The following is a 25,740-nucleotide window of genomic DNA, read 5'->3' on the forward strand; positions in this document are numbered from 1 at the left end:
GAGTACTTCGGTTTTCCCTGCCAATCTTCATTCCACCAACTGCTCCACAATCACCCTCACATATCATCTGGGGCTGCTACAATAGGCCAGAAGTGGCCGCAGTACAAGGGACTTAGTCCCACCCCACTAGCAATAAAAAAAACTTGGTATTTCGGATTCTTGGGAAGATAAAAGACAGGAGAGAGATTCGAGAGGGAGTTGATAATAGCAAAGTCAGGTTACTTTACCTGTGGGGGGGGNGGGTGTGCCGATGTCACGCTGTTGGTTCCTGGCTTTTCACGGTCCTGAGTAAATTCTTACGAAATTCATGATGGACGAAGTGGCACTGGAGTAGTTTTTCCTCCAAGTTTCTTCGGCCTCCACCTACTACCATCATTTCATGCATCTCGTCCACCGCACTCTGAGGTGTGCGATATCCGATCTCACGCAGCACATTATCATATCCTAGGACTTTAAGTTACGGACTTCGCCTCTGACCCTGTACGTGGCTGCTGAGAGAGTAGACGTGTTTGTCAGCGCCATAACCGCTGGAAAGATTTTCTTAAAATTACATATCATTTCACTGAAAGTTTCCAGGTAATTCCGATCTTAAGTTGTACTGATCCATAATAACGAAAAAGACAGTGATAAATACATCATAATGGATACACATGCCATAAACAGATCCATAGGTTTTGCTGAAATTCGATAGGGGAAAACTTTAGTAATTTTCATTTCATTATTTCCATTCTTGGGCATACACAGGCGGCCATTACTCCTGTTGTGCATCCCGCTGTGGGGCAAATCCACGTCCTTTCCGGTCTTGTCAGAGGAGACCTGTCACTTAGCGGCGAGGCAGCTTATGTCAGTTTGAGATTTACTGTGAAATATCAAGAAAGCAAGTTCTACATACAGTTACAGCAATTGTCATGATCTGTTGTCTAGTGGTCAGAGTTCCTGGCTAGAGATCCAGAGGTCCGGGTTCGATTCCCGGCGCTATACCAGATTTTCTGAGAAGCAGTGGGTCTGCAACGGGGTTAACTCAGCCTCGTGAGGATATTTCAAGGAATTAGGTGCTCCGGTCTAGAAAACTGAGATTAACAGCCCTGGGGATTCGTTGCGCTGACCATGCGACACCCTCTATCCACAAAAGTTGGCACTAACTTCACCGACAAGCGGCGGTCGCTCGGTCGGTATAGTTCGCTTGCGGACTATAGGCCACGGTGTTTTTTTGTTTGTTGTTTTATTATAATTTTTGCAGCGAATGAAGGCACAACAAAGAGGGTATGATATTTAGTGTGTGTGTGTGTGTGTGTGTGTTGGTCCGGCTGTGGTTGTCATATTTAATTGGCAACAACTGAACGGATTTCGGTAAAATTTCACATTTAGGGGAGCCACAATGATGGTCGTGTGATCAATTTTGTTTTGAATGACATTGGTCCAGCGCGACTTTACGTCAAGATCTGAAGTCGAAATTTCAAGTTTCTCAAAAATAGAATAAACGTATAAAAAGCTGATTCGTCACATAAATCACTGATTCCTTCGTAAGGCACAACTTTCATATTAAACGTTTTTCAGTATTGTGAATATGACTTAGGTTTGACCTTCAGCTTCATAGCGAGGTCAGACATTTCGGATCCCTAATGCAACAGACTGGTTATTCCCCGCTTCCCCCCCCCCCTGAAAACACTTCCCTGGGTTCACATATCCGGTCGCAAGGCGGCACGCAGTCTCCGCAACCAGAGGGCGTTACCGTGCCCCACATGAGTATGCTTCGCCTCCTGACAGATCCACATCCATTAGCTTCTTTGGCTCATGCCGACTGGCAACATGAGAGTGCATCCACCACACATGTAATTATGAACCAGGACACAGAAGCCAGGAAAGCGACTGTGAGCTCAACGGCTCAGGTTAAATTCTTGGCTGGAGCAAAGATGTCTCTTTTCTCCAAAAGTTCATGCTGGTTCTGAGGACAACCGGAGCATCCATCGAATTCTTATTTTGTATCGCTCCCTCGAAGGTAAAACCGCTAACCTTCATGCACTGCGAGGTAGATAATGCTTAATGTTTCGTATCCGTTCCCCTTACACGACTTCACGGTATGAATCTAGTCCCGTGGTCAACTTCACATTTGCGTTTTGCAGACGCAGTGATTACTGTGCCAAGACTTGAGCCACACATCCTCGTTCATACCGTGTTCTCATTCTCGTGCTGCGACTGACAGCATTCTACGAGTGTGGCTCTGCGAAGAGAGACAAATCAAAGCATTTCCAAAATAGTAGTTGTACTATGTATATAGTTCAGTAGAGGAGAGGAGAAATAAGCCCTCTGTGAAGAATTCTATCCGAAGCAGATTAAGTTTCATCATAACTTCTGCACATCATACAGATGTATATTGGCAACTCCATTATTTTTCGAATAAAGAATGACCAGTAAAACTATACGCCCCTCAGACTTCCACATTTCAATAACATTATTTTTCTTGCTTTGAAACGTCAGCAGTTTGAAAATGATGTATTTTGGCTTACCTACAAGGTTAGGAACCGCAAAGGCAGTGATGAGTGATCATATGGAAAAGATATGCTCGGATGCTCACAGACGTCAGAATGATGAAAGGTACCTCTAGAAACATTGATATGTTTACCAAGGCAACTCAGTTTACACACACAAACAGAGGCGTACTGGGAACGGAACTGTAAACAGGCGTCTCTATCACTGCACGGAGTTGTCACGATACGGGGCACAGTGTACGTTTCCACACATGTAAATAACAGTTATTTCACGGAAGTCTAAAAGAGTTTGGTTATTTGATAATTTTGTGTATATACAGAAGAGTGGCGTATTAAAGATGTAGGACACTATTAGAAATAGAATTAGAAAATATACAGAGCAGTCCAAGTTAAATTTTCTGCCAGCATAGTAGCAGAAATGTTATACGCTTGCTTAACAAATAATGAATTAAAGTACAGTGGTATAGTGGTAAGAGTTCCTGCATACAGACCCTGACGTCCGGGTTCGATTCCCAGTGCTACCAGATTTTCTGAGAAGTAGTGGGTCTGGAACGGGGTCCACTCAGCCTCGTGAGGGTAATTGTGAAGCTATTTCAAGGAAATAGCGTCTTCGGTCTAGAAAACCGAAATTAGCGGCAGTGGGGATGTTTCGCTGACCACGCGACACCCTCTATCAGCTAAAGTTGGCACTAACTTTGCCGACAATCGGTGCTCGCTCGGAAGGGGAAAGTTCACTTGCGGACACAAGCCACGGAGTTTGTTTTGTTTGTTTTTTCTTAGTTTATTTAACGACGGTTTGTCAGCTCCATAATTTGAATACCATAGACCATAGAGTATCAATGTCATAATCATTATACAAAAAGAGAATATGAGATTGATTCTTAGGTTTTTAACGACATTGTTTTAATGTAGAATTTACATAGTTTCGAATGAGATGGAAAGATGATTCTGAAATGTGGCCATGATCTATTTTAACGTACCACTTCGATATCCTCGTAGGGATTAAGGAAACCAGACAGAAATGTCAGACCAGACGACAGTGGTAGCTGGAACGCCACCCGGACAAGTGTAGAGCTCCATAGCTATACCGACTGTCTCTCTCACACACACACCCACACCAATCAAGAGAGTATGTAATATAAAGCACACACATCAACTGCTATTTATGTCTGGATGTTCGTTTGTAGCACATTACCGACACAATGACTTCGCCTTGTATTTCGTTAAATATTCACCGTAGGTAAACGATATCCATGGAGATCAGCCCTTCTTGAGAAGTCGCCAGCCGATAAGCTACTTAAGAATTTCCCAGTATTTTCTTTTTCGAACCCGAAGGTTTATTACCGTGTTCACAAGAGACCTCCACTGGTTTCTATCACGAGCCAGATCACATCACCCAATCCTGTCTCTCTAAGATCCATTTCAATAATATCCTCCCACCTACGTCTACTTCTTTTGAGTGGTCTCTTTCCTTATGGATTTCCGACTAAAATCCTATATGCAGTCCTCTTCTCCCCATACATGCTACATGCCCTGACCATCTCATCCTCCTTGACTTGATCATTCTAATTATACTTGGAGAAGAGTAGAAGTTATGAAACTCCTCATTGTGCGGTTTTCTCCAACCTCCCGTCACTTCATCCCTCTTCGGTCCAAATATTCTCCTCAACACCCTGTTCTCAAACACCCTGAGTCTATGTTCCTCCCTTAATGTCAGAGATCAAGTGTCACACCCACATAAAACCACAGGCAAAATTAGTTTAAAAAAAAGAAAGTTATCCCTGTCACAGGCCGTAGCGACCCATAGGGTTGTGAGACGTTGAGATTCTCATATTTTCTAGACAATCAGCTCACAGACGGAGCTGAAGTTGTCAGCCTTACGCACCGGCCGCCCTTTACCCCCCCCCCCCCAGGAANTTCCTCTTTTCTGTTAGAAGCTGAGTCGACCCCAGGGCCATAATGCAGCTGGAAGGATTAGTCAACTGAAAAACCCAATGGCCTCATCGGAAATCGAATCCGTGACCTTCCGGCTTGAAGCAAAATGCCCCAAAATTATAGTTTTCTATACCGAAACATAATTGAAATCAACATTTTAAAGGTCAGTTACATCTATAGCTTATGCGCCAATTATTTCACGGCTACCCACGTTTTGCGAAAATTTAAGTTTGCTTTCTGCGCCATGTATAATAGAGGTTATAACAATCTTGTAAAAGGCAAAGTTGGTACTGGAATCCACAGTGAGCCTCGGTAGCCTTGTGCATTTGTAACCGTCAGCCTTAGATGGTGGTGAATGGTTAGTGTCACGCCCCAGTGAATTTACCAAATTTACTTCCGGTACCCACCGAGAAAATGGCTGGGCTGAGCTTAGGATGCGAAGGGGAATAGAAGAAGCACTACCCGTAAGTATAGTTAACCAAGATTTTCCGTTCGTACAAATAACTGGCGAGTACGGATCACAACTGCATTCACACGAAAACTTTTACGGTAATGTAAAGTAAAGTAGCAGGCCGTGGAGGCCCATAGGGTAGTGAGATGTTGAGGTTCCACATTTTCTAGACAATCGGCCCATAGATGGCGGTAAGGTTGTCAGCCTTATGCGCCGGCCACTCTTTACCCCCAGGAATATTCCTGGTACTCATTTCTATTAGAGGCTGAGTCGACTCCAGGGCCATAGTGCGGCCGGAAGGATTATGTCAATTGAAAAAAAAATTCAATAACCTCATCGGGACCTGAACCCGAGACCTTCCGGCTTGTAGCATAGTGCCTCAACCAACTACGTTGCCGCGTGTCCCCCAATCAAATTTAATCTAAATCCGTAGATTAGTTTAGGAGATGAAGCAACACACACTACTTCACTATTATGCGTCCATTTTATTAGCTTCACGCAAAGAATACACCATAAGTCAAAAGAAGACAGCACAGTCTGTAACCTAATGCTGTACGTTGGTTTCGCACAGGGCCGGTCCGCCCCAGGGCACTCAGATGTTAGCTGCCTCTCGTTGGTGGTCCGGCTTACAGGCATGGGGAACTCATCAGGCTGAATGGCAAACACTGTTATTGTTAGCTCAGTGTGACACAACGCGACATATGGTAGCGATGTTGGTCTGCCCTCACAACTCCAGACCGCGTGACGCCCAAAATAAAATATTTCTCCCCACGTTGCAACTTCTTCTTAGAGGAGCTGATAGTTATTCAGCCGGTCAAGATATCGCTTCAGATTGTGACATCGTGTAGTTTTGTAGTGGGATACCGATGTTTCGGAGAAACATGGTGTCTTGTGTACAGCGAGGAAGTGGTTCGGCAGCAGGGAAGGACGTAAGGAAGGTGGTCACTCAGTCACAATGGAGGGGGTGAGCAAATGGAGTACGGGCTAGGTTAATTGGAACGGGTGATAGGAAGAAAGAGGTAGCATAAGTCTCCGAAACATCAGTGTCCGCATACATGACTACAATCTGAAGAGTCGCCGTCGCGAAGAAATGGCTTCCTTATGCGGAACCCGAGAGCTGTTACCGTCTTCATAATGGACCATATCCTGGGTTAGCCGAAAGCAGTACACATAACTCATAGCGTTTTAATACTTAGTGTGGCAGTCCAAACTTGTCACACTTCTGTGTGGACGCTATGGTCCTCTTCAGCCATTTCGGAAGGGTGACTGGTTTATTGGCGAGACCGATTTATTAGCATGTTATGACTTTTCTTCGTATGTGGACAGAAACAACTGCCTTGTTTTGTTTACATGCAGTTTGGATGGCCGGAAGGGGACAGGGTCACCACGGGAGGAAAGTCTGTAGTCTTCCGAAGAAGTGAATTTTGTTGTTGGCATGTGTAGCTGCCATAAAGTGTCTTCGGGAGGGTGTAGCTGGACACTAAACTAAAAAAAAAAAATAACCGCTCACACATATGGGGTTCCGAGTTCTGTATCTTGGGAATTGTTTTATTCCAAAGTTCGTTATGTGATTGGCTTGCCCAGACTGCATGATGAATTTGGCTTGTTGAAATCAGCCAATAGGAAATGAATTCTTGTCTGGGAGAGAGGCCGTGCATTCAAATCTTCCTCGGGGGATGAAGCGATGCTCCCTCAGGATAAGTCTTCGGAAACTGGGCTTATTTAATGATCAGGGCCAGACGTCACTGGACTGCACTCCTATATTTCTCTAAATTCATCAGTCATTCACTTTGAATCGTTAAATTTTATAATATTAAAGGACCATATTACTCAGTGCTTGCAAAGGAAGTTATAATATTTCGCTTCTGAATAAATAAAGAGTCTGTGGACAGTGGACCGTTCTAGAAAACCGAGATTAACGGCCGTGGGGATCCGTTGCGCTGACCACGTGACACCCTCTGTCCACAAAAGTTGGCACTAACTTCGTCAACAAGCGGGGGTCGCTCGGTGGGTATAGTTCGCTTGGGGACTCAATCCACGGAGTTTGATTTTTTTTTTTATGTATACAGTGGAAGTTGTATTGTTGATTTCGAGCAGTGGACTGGCTTCAAGTGTGCAGTTTCCGGTTGCCTCAGTTATTACCGTAACACGATCCTGATAGGAGTCCAGTGGGCTAGCGAAGCCGGCACATAAGTACAAAGAAAGAAGACGGGGACAGTAACATTACCTCTCATCTACATCTGCATCCTCTTGAGATATGTTGTTTAAAACTGTGTACGCATGCGCGAGAATGATTCGCCCCCACCCCCCGGGTTCTTTTCTTCACATTCTCCTTGACATAATCCCCTTAATAGGGCCAACACCGTGAAGCTTGTCGTTGTTTAATTTCCTCTAACCTCCTACTTGGTTCACCTTTTCTTTCGTGGGTCCAAGTATTCATCTCAGCGCCCAATTCCCAGACACTTTCAACGTTACTTTCCTGAGCAGGAAGACCGCCTCTGCGTTCTTGCGGTCAGAGTTTCTGGACGTCATATACGTAGCACGTCACAGAATGATAAAACGAAGAGCTGAGTAAACTCAGGAATGCATACAGGATTAACTCCGAGGGGAGAACAGAGGTGGCACATGGAAAACAAAATGTTGGGGATAATACTCAGATGTGTGAGACACGAACTCATGGGGAAGAGAGAAAAATACAAAATCAGAACTCTTACTTTTAACTTTCAATATACTGTTAGGGTGACAAACTTGTCTAGAAAACCGAAATTAACGGCAGTGGGGATTCGCTGCACTGACCACGCGACACCCTCTATCCACTAAATTTGACACCGACTTTGCCGACAAGCGGCGATTACTCGGTCGGCATAGTTCGCTTGCGGATTATAGACCACGGAGTTTAAATCTGCGAGAAGAAAGAGGATGGCTATTTTTACCCGGAAGAAAGTTTTGAGTGTTATTTGCAAGCAAACAAACGGTGCTGGAGACCAATACAAAAGTAAAGATTACTGTGTTATGGAGTGCGAGGTGGCGTAATCCTGCAAACATGTACCTACACGTATCTATGAAACTACGCGGTGACAAATCACAGTCCATTATGTTCTTCATATTCATTGCCTCGAGGACAACAAACCTCAAATAGTAAAAGACGAGACATAGTTCAGTTTGTTAGAATGTTACAAATGTTTTGGAGTAACATGCTACCTCCATCTTCAAGGTACAGTAGTCAACTTACCTTATGGTGAGGACGGAGGCACTTTCGTAAATTTCTTCAGGTTACAAGAATAAACCCTGAAGAAGAAGGCACCTTCGAGACAATCAATACGTTCTGTCCGACTACGTGGTATCACTCCTCTGTAGACTGGAGCCTTCATTTCATTCACCACCACGAAAACCTGAAATTACACAACATTACGAGGAATTTATAAAACGTCATTACGTCTGATACTAGTAGATAGCGCTGAAAATGTGCTGTGTTCTTCGAACTTAAGAGTAGTGTAAAGTAAAAGTCAAAAAGTAAAGGTATCCCTGTAAGAGACCGTGGAGGCCCATAGGGTTTTGAATGTTGAGGTTCCCACATTTTCTAGAAAATCGGCTCATATATGGTGGTAACATTGTCAGCCTTACGCTCCGGCCGCGGGGTCACGCGGTAGCGTAGTTGGTTGAGGCACTATGCTACAAGTCGGAAGGTCGCGGGATCGAATCCCGATGAGGCGGATTTTTTCAATGTACCTAATCCTTCCAGCCGCACTATGGCCCTGGGGTTGAGTAAGCCTCTAACAGAAATGAGTACCAGGAATATTCCTTGGGGGTAAAGGGCGGCCGGTGCGTAAGGTTGACAATCTTACCGCCATCTATGAGCCGATTGTCTAGAAAATGTGAGAAGTTCTACATCTCACAACCGTATGGGCCTCCACGGCCTTTTACAGGGACAGCTTCACTTGCTTAACTTTTTTACTGTCTTCATATATTTAGACTGTTGTTACAACTCAGTTGGTACAACAACTATGCTACGGACCGGATGGCCGAGGAGTCTGAGTTCGATTCCCGGCAGGGGTAAAAATTTTTCTTCTCCATAACGTCGAGACCGGCTCTGGGGGCCCACCCAGGCCCCTATCCAATGGGTACCATAAGATCTCTCCCCGGGTGTAAAGCGGCCGAGGCGTGAAGCTGACCACTTAAAATGTATCCAATAACGAGTTCAAGAATGCGAAAGCTATACCTTCACTCCCCCTATACGCCTTCGTGATGTGGTGCTTAATTACTCAAGCACAGGGACAACTTTACTTTTATCTTACCTTGACAACTGTTAACATATTGCGTTAAGGTTATTCAGAATAGTCATATTTGATTTTCTATCCTATCTTTCTCCCTCTATCAATGTGTTAATTTTTCTATAATCTGCACTGCATCATCATCATCATCATCGTCCTTCTCCCCCTCCTTCTCCTCCTCCTCTTGACTAAATGGCTTACTTAGGCCTGTTAAGGAATCCGTTAGAAGATATCTTTTTCTTTTGGCTGATATCTTCAGATGTCTTTTGGAATCATGCCAGAGTGTGTCTGTCAGTGTCTGTTGTCTTCATTTTCTTCTGCATTGTTCTACAAATTGTTACTTGAGGAACGTGTAGTCCTCTCACAATTCCTTCCTTTCATTCAGAGCCCGTACAGCTCAGGAATGGAATTTCGGCTCATATCCAGTGGCGGTATGTTCGTGTTATTCCTCTCAGACGAGCTAACACTTTGAAAAATGAAATAAAAATGCCACTTTCGTTGTTCAATGGTATGCCACATGGTGGCAGGAGAAGTGATCGGATAACCCACTGTTTGCCATATACTCTTACCCAATCATAGCCTTGTTAACCGTTTCCCTGTGGCATACGTTGGCCGTTTCTGGGTTCATGCGCAATTAGAAGAGAGACTATGTAGTATGGGCTTGAGGTGAGGAGGGCGTGCATGGCATTCCAAGCTACCGTATGCTCCAAATGTTAGCCAAACTGGAGGTGCCAACACGCTTCATTTGCTTGCTGCTTGCAGAGAACGCAGTCTAGGATGGGACGGGGAAACACTAGAGAACATCGCGACAATCTTCAAGATTTTGAATTATGTTTTTATTTGAAGGTGTTTTCAGGAGTACTGACCGCCTCTGTGGTCTAGTGGTCAGAGTTCCTGGGTTCGATTCAAGAAGCTACCAGATTTTTTGAGAAGTAGTGGGTCTGGAACGGGGTTTCTTCAGCCTCGTGAGGATCATTGAGGAGCTATTTTAAGGAAATAGCGGGTCTGCTCTACAAAACCGAGATTAACGACCCTGGGGATCCGTTGCGCTGATCACGCGACACCCTCTATCCGCTAAAGTTAGCACTAACTTAGCCGACAAGCGGCGGTCTCTCGGTCGGTATAGTTCGCTTGCGGACTAGAGTCATGGAGGTTGTTTTGTATGGCTCAGGAGTACTTATGGAGGCAAACGGTTTTCATATACGTATTATACAAACCAAAAGTATCTACATCAGTTACTATTACAAAGAAAATGGAAGAATTTCAGAATTTTTGGCAGAGAAACGCAAGAGTTTTGAAAAGTCTGGTCAGAAAATGACAGTTACTCGTAGGAAGACAGAATACTCAGTACTGCTGGCTAATGGACAACGAATGTCAGTGAATAGTACAGATCGGAAAGTTCTTATTGTTGCCTTTACTGTGGAATGGTAGACACTATTAAGAAAAAATTTCAATCGAGTCTCCGAAATTCCCAAGCTAATATTACGAGTACTTTCACGCCTAGAATTTGGTACCTATAAACGCCATCTTGAAAATGCGGCTACTGCTTAAGGGTCGTAGTTGAGATCATACGTAAGATATTTTGATCATCTTCTTCTGAAAATTCTACTTTCCGTTATTTATTCGCCGAAGGAAATTTGACGAAGTAATATTTCAAACCTAAAATATTTTATTCCTTCGATTCTGAATTCTGCATTACCTGAGGTAGTAAAATTATCTGCTGTATTATTAATTCTGTCTATAGCCTCACACAAGTTAGTACGTCTTAATACTAAGAAATACTGGGTTTTCGGACTTTGTCCACCGTCCAGTATTCTACAAATCAGATAACACAACGTTTCGGAAACTGGATCTGCTTCCGTCCTCAGGTGATGGGGTCCCTTACAAGGAGGTAACCTCAGTCACTGGACAACCCATGTCAGTATAACTACAGATATTTAAATATATGAGACCAGGCTCTGCTGAAGGGACATAATAGGAAAATATGAAATAATCTCCCTTCGAATTAGCCTGGTCTCAGGTAATTTAAATAGCTGTAGTAAATGCTGTGATTAAGGTTACCTCTTTCTAAGGGACCCAACACAGTGGGTGTCTTCCCCCATCACCTGAGGATGGAAACGGATGCAGTTTCCGAAACGTCGTGTTTTCCAGTCATTCTGAGTGTTATACGCCATCGTCAGAACCCTCTAGGACCTACTAGTATGTAACCACGTGGAAAATGTTGGGAAATAAGAGGCACTAACCAATACCTAAGGTGAATTCCAAGTGAGAATACTTTGGATACCCCTGCAGCGAAGGTAACACATCCAGCTAAAGAGCAACAAACGAAGTCTTCATTCTCATATAAAGTTAACACGGCGAAACAATAACAACACCTTTCATTAAGCATACTTTGTAGCATCAAAATGAAACTCGAAGGACGACTAAATGTGATAGCAATTCTGCTAAGAAAATGACTTGAGTAAACTATTTCTCTCAAGAGATTTGATAAGTTTTATGAAATTCCATTCCTCTGTTCGCTCATGTAAGTTTACAAAGTAGTCAAAGAGTACCTACAAAAACTTCCATTGTGTGAAATAATGTAGAGGAGGATTGGCAGTCAGTTTTAAACTTTTCTGCCGTGAAAGCAGAAGGAGTTCATTCTTGTATTTGAAATGTACTTTCAATTACTTCTGGTGTTCTCGAATGACGAATGTTTTGAAATGTGTATTAATAAACTAGTAACACGTGGTCTGGCAATAAAGTTCCTGGACTGATGTGAAAAAAAATACAAGGAAATCAAAAATGGTTTTATTTCTATTCAATGTGATCTCCGTTTGCTTCAATACATGTATTGAATAGTTCAAGAAGTTTTTTAAAACAGTCGACAAAGGCCTCCAAGGAAAACAGCGTTCAATTCAGCTGTTATGTTCTCCTTAATGTCTTCAACATCCTTAAACCTTCTTTCTTTGAGCGCAGGTTTCACCTCGCTCACTTACTTACTTACTTACGGAGCCGAGCCCTTCTTGAGGAAAAGCCAAATCTGCAGCTACTCAATAACTTCCCAGCATTTTATGGAACCCGAAGGTTCATTACCGTGCTCAGAAGAGCCTTCCACTGGTCCCTATCCTGAGCCAGATCAATGTAATCCATACCATCCTATCTCTCTAATATCCACTTTTATATTGTCCACCCACCTACGACTTGGTCTTCACAGTGGTCTCTTTCCTTCTGGCTTTCCCACCAATATCCTATATTCATTCCTCTTCTCCCCCATTCGTGCTACATGCCCTGCCCACCTCGTCCTTCTTGACTTGATCATTCTAATTATACTTGGAGAAGAGTACAAGTTATGAAGCTCCTCATTATGCAGTTTTCTCCAACCTCCTGTCACCATCTCTCTTCGGTCCAAATATTCTCCTCAACACCCTGTTCTCAAACACCCTCAGTCTATGTTCCTCCCTTAATGTCAAAGTCAAAGCTTCACATCCATACAGAACCATAGGAAATTCTAATTTTCAGCTTAGGAAAGAGAAGATGCAATCAAGAAAATTGGGATTGTCTTGCCAAGTCCAGTTGAAGTATTGGTATGATGTGAATATCCGTTCTTTCTGTTCATCCGTGAGTCTGTGTGCCACGAACTTCGTGCAGATTTTCCTCTTCCGTAAATCTTCATGGAGGAATTTCAAGAATCGTCTCCTTATTGATGTTTAATTCATCCGTCGTGATTCCGAGAGCCTACCGGAGATCTCGCGACACCATTTCACGGACATTTGCGATTGTGTCTGCATTTGGGTCTTCCTGAAGATACCGACGCTTGTCTTTAAATCGTCTAAACCAATCAAATCCACTGCTACTACTTTAGACTTCACCATCACACACAATTTGAAACATTTCATAAGTTTCTATTTGTGTTTTACAAAGTAGGTATTCATTCGTTGCTCCAGGACTAAAAAAGTGACAGCAGTTAAGAACACAACTAACTCACTGAGCTATTACACATGAATTATCAGTGACTGGATTTGGTGACACCTGCCAATGGTTGGTAAGGGGCAGAACTATGTGCAGCTGGCAGTTGTTCGTTTCATCAGCACCTAGTGTGAATGTTGCAGCAGTCCGGGAACTTTATTGCCAGATCACGTAGATTTATAAAAATGTCAGAACTCTTAACAAACATAAAAATAATAATAAACACGTGTTTTTATATTTTAAACTATAGAAATATGATTCAGTACTCCTTCTATTAGGCACCACAGAACTGATCACTCTAATAGAAAACTGAAATTTCGTAATTTTAACTAATATGAGTGTAGGTATAGCAGAAGCCATAACTATGGAAACATCAGCCATAATATACATGAGGGTTGTTCAGATGAGACCCGTTCGACTGGCCATATTCTTCAGCAGCGCCGTTACTAAGGAAAATCACGAAAACGAGCCAGTCTTCAAGCCAGGAGTCGAAGCGGATACCTCATGTACCCATGTCAGCCACTGCACGCTAAAGCACAGTTGCTCAGCGATTCATGGTGAGTTGAATTCCAAGGCACTGTGTTTCAGAGTATTTCAGTGTTGAGGGTGTTTAAGTGTTTAAGTAACAGTGAGAGAGTGCGTAGTAGACCTGTGAGGATTTAAAGTGTGATTTGAAGACCTTAATTATGTGTAACATTTGTAGTGATTTGAAGCTCTAATTTCTGTGTTGAGATACGTTACGCGGAGAGGACTAGTGTGTGCGTGCAACAGTGAATTATAAGGTGTATATATAGCGCTGTAATTTGAGTGTAATTAAGAGAGGTTGTAACTAAGGTGCTAATAAATCCAATCGTCCGAACTAGAGCCCGTAATTCCCGTCACGCATACCATCCTACACGTGACAATATTTTAATGCACTTTATGAATGTTCTCGTATAAGAATCGAGGATTATACAATATACCCGTGTCTCGCCCGAGATTCGAACGGGGTACCTTCTGAATATCAAGCGGCGGTTGACCGCTTGCTTATTGTTTCTGATGTTGACATCGGCAAACTATGAACAAAGCAGAATGTAAAATGTGAAAAGGATGGAGGATAATAATGCAAAGCAATCATTAACTCTCACTCCAACGCACTAATCCGTACTCCAAGCAAGTGTTACTGATCAAATCATGAACGTAACACTGAGCATATAACTACTTTCGAAATGTACTCCGCTCTGTTAAATATCAACAGCTACTGCCATCTCTAAACTTGATAGCTCGATGAGTGGCCTCCAGGACCGATTACCAGTGCAGCTGAACTCAGCTTTTGTTTTGCTGGAAGTGGTACTTGTGCCAAGTTTGGGCACCAATCGAAGGGACAAGAGGGAGCATGACAGGGGTGTAGGGAGGGCTTCCTACCGCATATATTTCTTGTATCAAACAAAAACAAACTCCGTGGTTTTAGTCAACAAGCGAACTATGACGACCGAGCGACCGCCGCTTGTCGGTGAAGTTAGTGCCAACTTTTTCGGATAGAGGGTGTCACGTAGTCAGCGCAACGAAATTACCACGGCCGTTAACTTCAGTTTTCTAGACCGGAGCCGTTATTTCTTTGAAATAGCGCCTCAATTATCCTCACGAGGCTAGTGGACCCCGTTCCAGACCCATTCACTCTCAGAAAATCTGGTAGCGTCGGGAATCGAACTGGGACATCTGGATCTGTAGGCAGTAAATCTGACCACTAGACCACAGAGGCGGTTTATTTCTTGGATCAGCCATCTGAAATCAGGGACTGTAATAACCAAATATACCAAGCGGCACTTTTCTCACCACTGTTGTCGAGTTTTGGAGTCGCAGTGCTGCACGTGTTACACTGTGCGAGATGTCAAGAGGCATTACGACTGATATAGAATAAGCATAGCCAAGGTAAAATGATTATGTCAGGCTTCCTGGTGCTTCTACCTGAATTTTTCCCTCCCAGCCAAAAGTCATGTATGAGAGATATTCGGGAAATAAAGATACAAATCCAGTAAAAAATATGAAGGTTTTTTTTTCCAGAAATGGCAGTGTTGCTGTGGTGGCAGCATGTTCCCCCGAAACGTCGGTATTCGTCTACAATACCATACGGAGTCAAAACCCAAAAGACCACAATCTGAACAATCACAGCCACGAAACTTCAAAACATATCCATTTTAATATTATCCTACAGTCCACGAGAGAGAAACGTGTGATCTGTAGCCGGAAACTACAAGATTTGTGTTAGTGATGTGAATACAACTTCTGATTAGAATCCTCAGTCATTTCAAGGGGCAAGCGGTAGTGTAGTTGAATGAGACACTACGCTACAAGCCAGAAGGTCGTGGGTTCAATTCCCGATATGGTCATTGGATTTTTCAATTTACTTAATCCTTCTAGCCGCACCATGGCCCTGGGGACGACTTAGCCTCTAACAGAAATAAGTACCAGGAATCTTCCTTGTGAGTGAAGGGCGGCCGGCAGGTAAGGCTAAAATTCTCACTGCAATCTGTGAGCTAATTTTCTAGAAAATGTGGGACCCTCAATGTCTCACAACCCTATGGGCCTTCACAGCCTGTTACAGGGATAGCTTTGCTGTTACCTTAGGACGAAGAGACCCTGGGCGTTTAAGGACCTACTGCCTAACCCTGCATAGATTCTCGCTTATGTTAATGTTCCGTTTGTGAGCGCGAATGAATGTGACGTCGGCAGTTGCAAGCAGCAACAGCTGTCGAGTGTCGTGCCGGCATCTCAGAATAACAGAATGAGAGGGAGCGATCAACTGTCACGTCGGCTTCTCTCCTGTTGCCTAAATATTTAGCAACACAGCAACAGGATAATTGGCAGGCTCTCCAGAACTCAACTATAAACCCACTTAACAAGCAAAGTATCACAGTTCCCAATTATAGTAGATCTAACCATACTTTTGCCATTCCAGCGAAACAGAGCAACATATGGAAATTGTGGTTTTCTGAGTTGTGGCTTGCGATGTCATGCAGTAACATTGGGGAGGTATGAAAGTTTCGAAAGAACATGCTACCTCTGTCTTCAGGATTAAACTCAGTATGGTGAAAAAGAGGTTGGTAAATAGGCAGGTTACAAGGAAGTTCTTAGCCAAATCCCTCCAGCGTGGAGCAGGTGAGGCGGCAGAACTTGGCGCGAAACAATCATTCAGGGAGGTCAACAGAATTGAGAAATGTCGACACGTTAACACACGAAGGTTGATTTTAGCGTACAGCATAAACACCACATCGTGATAACGCAGAGATCATGGAGGTAACGCTACTCGTTTTGAGATGGTGGACAGTGGTGAGTGGTCAGCTTCATCTCCTGGCCACTTTATATGCTGAGATACCTAACCGCCAGGTGGCTATGCGAGCCTGAAAGCTAATCTGGACCTAGTAGCGAAAAGAAACATTGTACCCTGTGTGGGAACGGAATCCTAGTCATCCTCAATATCCTCAGCCTTTTCACTCAGACATCCCACTTTAATAATATTATTTAAATTTACATCGAACCTCACTGTCGAGTGGTCAGCATTCTTCCTTAGAGAGGTACCGGGTTCCAGTCTGGGTCCGGGAACCGGCTACTGAATTTGAAGTTTTTCCTCTCGTCAACTAAATTTCGAATCCTAACCTTGAAGCAGATCCGGATCATCTCCTTTCACATTGTTGTCAATTCGTCACTGACATGCAATTAAATGAATCAAGAACCGGTCAGTAAGTCAGGAGGCACGCGGCAACGTAGTTGGTTGAGGCACTATGCTACAAGCCGGAAGGTTGCGGTTTCGATTCCCGATGAGGTCATTAGATTTCTTCAATTGGCCTTATCCTTCCAGCCGCATTATGGCCCTGAGGTCGACTCAGCCTCTAACACAAATGAGTACCAGGAATTTTCCTGGGGGTAGAGGGCGGCCGGTGTGTAAGGCTGACAACCTCACTACCACCTGTGAGCCGATTGTCTAGAAAATGTGGAGCCTCAACGTCTCACAACTCTTTCGGCCTCCAAGACATGCTACAGGGATACCTTTACTTATTTACTTTACTGTTCCATCAGTCAGTAAGTCGTAATATTCCCTGCGCGGTCCAGTTTTAGTGACGTAGGAAGACATACATCTTCAGATACGCTTCAGTAACGGACCAAACACCGCGGATGTGTGGGTAGCAATGTTGCTTCGTTTTCGGGAGGTCGTCAGATCAGATCTCGATATTGAGATCGGCTGTACTGGCTGACGTCGTGGTTTTCCTCGGTAAGTAAACATAAATACTGGAGCAGTACATCAACCTAGGCCACGTGCGCATCATTTCAAAATCTCCGCAAATCATTATTGAGCAAACCCATCATTCAACGATACCCAACCTTAGCTACGGAAAGCGTCATTGAATAGAGGGTAAAAGTTAAATAGAAATAAAATTCAGAAACAGCCCTTATTCACGTTATCTGTAGTATGTACTGCGACGTTGCCATTAATTCACACTATATATAACATTAATGACTGGACGGTAGAAAACACTGAGTTGGGGAAAAAGTGGAAGGAAACAATCTTTAACTCCTGAAATTCTCCTCTAGGGGTTGAGGAATACCACGTTAAACCCCAGTCAGGATAATCGGTGTCCCGCTGAGATTTGAGCCGGGGTACCTCCCGAATAAAAACCACAATCGTTACCGCTGCAGCCAGCTCAGTCCGTACGGAGGGTTTTTTGTCAGGCTTTGGATCTGGGCCGGCGTGTGACTGCTGTTAAGCTTAGTAGGCTGTGAACATGTGTGCCACTTTGCGGATACTCATTTCTTGTCCACGCGGCGGGTAAGAGCACACACTTTCTTATGCACGGAAAATTCAGTATATTAAATAAAATTTCTGTTATCGGCATTCATCAAATTTCAGCCATTTATGCGCATCGGCTTTGGCAAGAATTCGAACAAAAATTACTAAATATGCCGGCAGGAGGAAAGATCAAGTCATCCCTATGCTTAATTATTTAAGCAGTATGACATACAGACATGGGGGACTTGAGGCATAGTTCCACCAATCTTGACCTCGGCACTAGGCGGAGGTGAGTGGTCAGCTTCACGCCCTTGCCGCTTTACCCCCGAATAAAGAGGCCCCGGTATCCATTGGCTATGAGGCCGGACGAGCCCAAATTGAGGTGTGAAGGCTGTGCCGTTGCTCATGCCGGGAATAGAACCCGAGCCGTTACAGCCCACAGCACGTCGCTATGCCGACTGACTATCCCACCTCCCCATCGCAACGGACCTGATAGAGTAGGTGTCTCCAACCCGTTCACCTGAGGAAGGAGGCAGATCCAGTTTCCGAAACGTTGTGTTCAATGAATACCGGACGAAGGAAAAAGTTCAAAAATCCATCAGGGGAAACTCGATGAATATCGGCACTTCAAGGAATGTTCTTATTTACATATTACAGTGTTCTGTGGTATGGCAATTAGTGAATCTGAGGCTAAGACTTTTCCTTCCACAAGAGATTCAAGTAGAAATTGGTACAGCTTCAAACAAAACCCTACCGCAGGTTACATGGGCATCTATTATAAATGACACTTATGAACTCCGTGGCCTGTAATCTGCAAGCGAACTATACCGACAGAGCGAACGCCGTTTGTTGGCGAAGTTAGTGCCAACTTTATCGTATAGAGGGTGTCACGTGGTCAGCGCAACGGATGCCCACGGCCGTTAATCTCTGTTTTCTAGACCGGAGCCGCAATTTCCTTGAAACAGCTCCTCAATTACCCTCACGAGGCTGAGTGGACCCCGTTCCAGACCCACTATTTCTCAGAAAATCTGATAAATGACACTTGCAAACAAAAGGAAAGTTAATTACATTTTCGTAATTAAATTCACATGCTCTTGTAAGCTATTCGATATCGATGTATGTTCGTGATATCGATATGTAGGCCCAAGTACATGTGGAATGGTATTATAGACCCGTGAATTCACAGAGCCAAGATGTCTGTATCGCTACAACCACGGTAAATTTCCTCGTTTTCCTGAACAAGAGTGTACGTGTGCTCTTTTTACAACTTGTGGGCTCTTTACACATAAACAAAGACCACAAAGGTTTTGCTGGCGGTACACAAACTGTTTCCCTCGCTTGATACAACACGATGGGTGGGTATTTCACTCTTCCTGCTGCTTCAACTGACAAGCTCATGATAAGATCCAGTTGGTTAGACGGGTTAGTCCACCGCACGTGGGCCGAGACACAGTACACGGACGCAAATGTTTTCAGAAGGAAAGAAAGGTAGGAAGGGGAGAAGAAAGAGGAAGAAAGAGAGAATACAAGGAAAAAGAACAAAAGGGTGTAAGGAAAGAGGAGAGGAAAAAAATAAAAAGGAACAAGGAAAGAAAGACACTGAACAATAATTAAAGAAAAAGGAATTAAATTAAACGAAGAAAATATAAGTGAGAAGGAAATAAAGTCAGAGAGAAAGGACAAGTAAATACAAAAGTGTCGATGGCTCAACAATTTTATTTATATTTCTAAAAGAAAACAGCTGAAAGAGGAAACAAAAACAAAAGAACAGGAAAGAACAATTTTAAGAATGGATACAAACAAACTACCGAAGACTCTACTACATTCAAACCGGAAAGACGCAGAGGTTGCCTGCAATCCTACAACGAAGAACTGGCGAGGCAAGTGCTGAATAGATTTAGTCTGCCTTAGCCATTGCGCTGTTGTTACATATTGAGTTTCATCGTAAAAACAGAGCCAGTAAGATGCTCTCAAAAAGCATGCCGCGCATGTGAATTGGCGCTGGTTATTGCCTCGCTTTCTCTTCGTTCGAGGATCTTTTTAATGCTAGTAGGGTGGGACTAAGTCCCTTGTACTGCGGCAACTTCTGGCCTATTGTACCAGCCCCACATGATAGGTGAGGGTGATTGTGGAGCAATTGGTGGAATGAAGATTGGCTGGGGAAACCGAAGTACTCGGAGAAAACCTGCCCCAGCACCACTTTCTCCACCACAAATCCCAGTTGACCAGACCCCGGGATAGAACCCGGGCCACCGCGGTGGAAAGCCAGCGACTAACAGCTTGAGCTATGGCGCGGCCTTCGTTCGAGGATAGTGCAGACAGATGGAAGGTAGGAATAGAAAACTGAATTCCACTGAAGATGGACAGGCTAGAAGGTCTTACCCTTTAAGAAGAAGCAAGGAAATCTGATCTAGCTGCATAGTGTCCCTCCAAGCTGTTTCACGGCAATATTGCAAGTATTGAAACCTCTCTCTAGATAAGAGAAATTCAGCATTCAGCTCTATGAAATATGGCGCATCATTTCCGCATTTATCGGGAGGTGAAAATCATGCAATGTTCCCTGCGTACAAAAGTCATCTAACTGTGGCACCCAAAACAACTTGAAGGGCGTGGAGCCACTACACCTGGCCATTTGCCATGAGTTCCCAGTGTGGGCTCAACAGCTGAAAAGGATGTTACAGTGTACGGCAAGCTGTATGCTGACAGGGGCACAGGCCACTTCATCTCCATCATGTTCTCGTTTTGCAATCGGCAAATGCCTATTTCTGCCATTTCTTTTTCCCCTTGGCACTACAGCCCCAGTGGGCCTAGGCCTACCTCCATGAACTTCTCCGTTCACTTCGGTTTTTCTTCATCTTACACATGCGGTAGGACTCCTTGGGCGGGTGATCAGCTCGTCGCAAGGCCTCTACCTGTACACAAACACAGAAAAACGCACGCATACAAACTAAACATCCATGATCTGAGTGGGATTCGAACCCACGACCCCGTTTTCCAAGTCAGCGAAGACAGTACATGCCTTAGACCGGTCGGCTACCGTGTCTGGCTATCTGTGCCATTACTCAGCGCTATTAAAGTGTTGAGGAATTATGAGAAAACCTGTGGAAATGAGGACTGGACGTCCCGAGATACTGTAGCCCGAGCTACATAGCAAATCGGATTTACTTCCATAATTGGATTCCGGAATTGATTATCTCTCCAATAATAACCGGAGGCGGTTTCAGTGGCGCCAAAATAAAACATAATTTTCGGTGTTGAAAGAAGGACCGCCTCTGTGGTCTACTGTTCAGAGTTCCTGGCTACAGACCCAGAGGTTCCGGGTTCGATTCTCGGCGCTACCAGATTTTCTGAGAAGTAGTGGGTCTGGAACATGGTCCACTCAGCCTCGTCAGGATACTTGAGGAGCTATTTCAAGGAAATAGCGACTCCGGTCTAGAAAACCGAAATTAACGATCGTGAGGATCCGTTGCGCTGACCACGCGACACCCTCTATCCGCAAAAGTTGGCACTAACTTCGTCGACAAGCGGCGGTCGCTCGGTCGGTATAGTTCGCTTGCGGACTACAGGTCATGGAGTTTGCTTTTTTTTTTCTCTCGAAAATGTCGTGTGATGGATGCACCACACGCTGTTACATTTCAGCCTAAATAATCCCTCCAAATCATGTTTCTCACAAGAGAATCATGAAAGGCAAAGAACTTGTATTTAGATCAAAGCCACTGGACTATATAGAGACTTAGTTCTGTATAGAAATACGCCTGAACAACCCAAGTTACTGTTCACACTAAAAAGAAAATGGTTTGCCTTTTGTGAAAAACACGCAAACATTTTTCTTTAATTTATTATTTTGTCCTTTGATACGATTTCTTTTATTATTTTTTCAGTCCATAATGCTCGCTGTTCTGGTAACTTTCAACAATTGTGTCTCCTCCAATTTTCAATATCAGACTGTAATACTGAAAAACACAATATAGTGAGACTGGCGCTCTCTTTCAATTCTCTGCCTGTTTATAAACATGCCAACGTAGCTTTTCAAAGGGTTTACAGCAATTCGAACTTTTTGTCCGCGTACAGACGGGCACGAAATGCAATGAAAACGAGAACACGGGGGTAACAATATTATAGTATGACCTGCATAAATCGAACCCTCGGTTAACCGGTAACCAGTATATCCCACCGTAAACTGTTCTGATCCCAAGTGAAAACTGAACACGCAATATTAACATCAACAAATGAAAACTTCAAGGAAGCGAACGTATAGTTTAACAGTAAAGTCTTCTTCTCTTTAAATTCAATATTACCTCCTCCAAACATGTGACACCGTGTAGTCTGGAAGACGCTTACAGATATTTTGGAGGAAGTATTTACATCTGTCTTAAGGATAGAATAATTTCACATGAATACTAAGGGCGGCCGCACACCAACTGCGTCAAGACAAGCATCAAGACGGAGTTTTTTTTCATTCGTGATTCGTCAGCATGAAGCTGACGTCAGCATCATGACTCAGAAAGGAGTGCGGCGATTTCCATAATCTCATTCGTTTCAACTATGCTCCTTTCTTTACGTCATGTCGCAGACATCGTGCCTTGACTGTTACATGTCTTGATGCATGCCGGTGTGCGACCTATCTGTTTGACTTCTTGTTCATATAATTTTGTTCCGTATTGTAATTCCCGGAAGTTCTGCGAGAAGTGGAAAATAGCAAACCCGACCGTCGACACGCAGGCGCAGTCGTCCTGCCTCCCTGCTTCAGTACATCAATGAAGCAAAGTTGACCCTATGTTTAATTAAGCACTGCGCCATGAGGACGTGTGGAAGTATGGGGCATTCTTAACCTCTGCAACAGATGAAGGTGATTATGTCTCGGCCGCTTTATCCCTGTATCCACTGGACAGGAGGTTCAGTGGAACCTAGAGATGGCCTGGACACGGCGGAGAGGAGATGGATTCCTGCCGCTGTAGGGAACAGAACATGTCATCGAACCCATGATGATTCAATATACTGTCGGCGTAACTTCGGTAACTATATTTCTATAAGAAATTTGAAAATTATAATCTTGAAATTCTTACTTAAATCATGATTCCCGACCTTCTGTCTCTTATGTCTCACCGGTCATTTTGTCAAGAATCCGTAGTTCCAACGAAGAAAAAAAAACTTCTCCTTTTCCAAGAAGCATTCTTCTACAAATATGTATACAATTAATAGGAGGGAGAGTCAGTAAATAGGTTACAAATTGATATACGTAAAACGTAAAACATGTGATATTCGAAACAATGAAAACACTTATTTCTCGATATAACCGTCGCCAACATTGATACACTTGTCTTATTGCTTTACCAGCGCGTCGAAACCCGCAGCAGAGAAGTCCTTTTACTGTTGTTTCAGCCATTTTCGCATTTCCGTTTCAACCTCATCATCAGCGAAACGCTTGCCACGTTTCTCGACCCAGTTGTGAACCGCTTTGCGCGACAAAGGCTTCCCGCCGTAAACAGGAAACATTTTTTATGAATATCCTTTGCATTGAGTCCTATTTCCCATAAAAAACGCACAACAGAACGCCACTCTTTGGTGGTACACACCTCAAGCACGGTCGCCATTTTGACTACTGAAACCAGTTTCTGAATATGAGCATGCGCGGCTACTACACAGACTGTCATGAAGCTGCACAATGCTGCTACCTAGTGGTACATATGAGAAACCTAATACGTCCATCACAGCTGTGTTACTTCCATTTGTGACCTATTGACTGACTCTCCCTCGTTTAATCATTTATTGAAGTTCTAGTTTTTCGAGCCCTTGCATCCCACCCAGCCGACAGAGAAGTCGGCCCAGTGCGACACGTCCCATAGGTTGAAGTGCTCTGGTTTAAAGGATTCATCAAACATCATCATAATCACCGCCAGCCTGTTATCTACCAGTCTTTAAATGATAAGGAAAGACAAAAGGAAAATAAATTGCAAACGCGCATGCTCAGTAACGGTGTAGCATGCAACAGCATCGGTTTCTAACTCCTGAATGTGACCATAAATATTTTAGGTCTGTACAGTGCAATGTATTATTTTATCTGTCAGTACTCTTGATGAACAGAGGAACTATTCATGTCTTAGGAACCAATTACAGAAGCTCTCCGACTTACGCAACGGTTCCATTCCGGAAGGTCTCGTGAAAACACAGTTTTCGTTAAGTCGAAATCGTTACCGTAATATACGTATTAGTATGTATGCATGTTCATGCAACTTTATGCATTCGGGGAAAATAATGAAATTATTATAAAAGATGAAAGCATAGAAAAAATATTGTAAGAATAGAAAACTAACAATTACAACAATAAAATTTCATGTACAGTTGGAATTCTGAGCTTGGGTTTTCAGAAGCCCTAATTATTTTTTTTAAATTTTGCGGGGTGGAGTGTGCCTGAGACCACTTGGTACGTCGGTCACAAAACTGGCCTATTGTACCAATCCCGGATGGTGGATGAGCGTGGAGAATTTAGTGCAATGAGAATTGGTATGGGAAGTCGAAGTACTCGAAGAAAACCTGCCCCAGTGCCATTTTGTCCACCACAAATCCCACATGAACTGGTTCCAAGGCTTGTAAAACGTATATAGGGAGAAGCACTCCCGTGCAACGCGACGCAGCCCTAAGATACCAGTAAGAAAGGTCTGGCTATGTCAGACAAGCTGTACGATTCTGTGATTCAAAGTTAGGGACATTCCTACGCATGCATTTCTTTTCCTTGGCACTACAGCCCCAGTGGGCCTAGGCCTACCTCCATGAACTTCTCCGTTCACTTCGGTTTTTCTAGATCTTACACATACGGTAGGACTCCTTGGGCGGGTGATCAGATCGTCGCAAGGCCTCTACCTGTACACAAACACAGAAAAACGCACACACACACAAACTAAACATCCATGCCCTGGGTGGGATTCGAACCCACGATCCCGGCTTCCAAGCGAGCGAAGACAGTACATGCCTTAGACCGCTCATTGCTCCACACCGGCACGCATGCATTTAGAAAACAGAATACTGTCACAGGGTTTGGATTGGTAATTGGATTTATTTGCCACTGACAGATCGTAACTATAATTAATTATAACACTCTATGGATTACTGTAATTATAATTAACGTCTTCAACGTTTGCTTATACCAGTCGTCGCTAGGTAACGTATGTCAACAAATGGCTACGAATTTATAATGTCTTCACTATCCGTTTCCTGGCAACGGACTTACAACACAGGAACTACAGAAGTGTCACACTCCCAATATCACTGTACTACAGCACATGGCATACACTAAGTCTTCTCAGGCTAACTTCTAATTCGTCTTCAAATACCAACTTATCGTGGTTATGCCCTACCGACAACTAATTNTAATATATTGTTACAGGGTTCGTATTGGTAATTGGATTTATTTACCACTTACAGATCGTAACTATAATTAATTATATAACACTCTATGGATTACTGTAATTATAAGTAACGTCTGCTTACACTAGTCGTCGCTAGGTAACGTATGCCAACAAATGGCTACGACTTTATGTCTTCACTATCCGTTTCCTGGCAACGGACTTACAACACAGGAACTACATAAGTGTCACACTCCCAATATATCTGTACTACAGCACATGGCCCACACTAAGTCTTCTCAGACTAACTTCTAATTCGTCTTCAAATACCAACTTATCGTGGTTATGCCCTGCCGACAACTAATTCTGGTCCAATTCCCAAAGTGAAAGTCAAAACCAAAGTTACTTTACAAATGGCGGTTTACCGCCAATCAGCTCGTCTTGGCGTCAGGCCATTTGAGACCCACGACCAGAGATTTTTTCAACTGACAGACGATACAGGGTATTGGGGGGAATGATGATGTAAGTGAGACTGAAG

General features: G+C 43.6%; 1 protein-coding gene across 2 annotated transcripts in view; it reads right to left on the reverse strand.

Moving 5' to 3' along the window:
* Positions 1 to 8,124: 8,124 nt before the first annotated feature.
* LOC111862849 (COBW domain-containing protein 1) overlaps positions 8,125 to 25,740 on the reverse strand; it is a 107,555-nt gene continuing 89,939 nt past the window's right edge. The window contains exon 14 of one of the 2 annotated variants that reach the window (XM_023848599.2): positions 8,125 to 8,267. In XM_023848599.2, coding sequence (XP_023704367.1) covers positions 8,252 to 8,267 — 16 coding nt within the window. In that variant the 3' untranslated portion in view covers positions 8,125 to 8,251. The remainder of the gene's footprint in view (positions 8,268 to 25,740) is intronic. The other variant, XM_023848587.2, reaches the window with a different exon arrangement.

This window comes from Cryptotermes secundus, unplaced genomic scaffold (assembly GCF_002891405.2).
Source record: "Cryptotermes secundus unplaced genomic scaffold, Csec_1.0 scaffold1105, whole genome shotgun sequence".
Lineage (NCBI taxonomy): Eukaryota > Metazoa > Arthropoda > Insecta > Blattodea > Kalotermitidae > Cryptotermes > Cryptotermes secundus.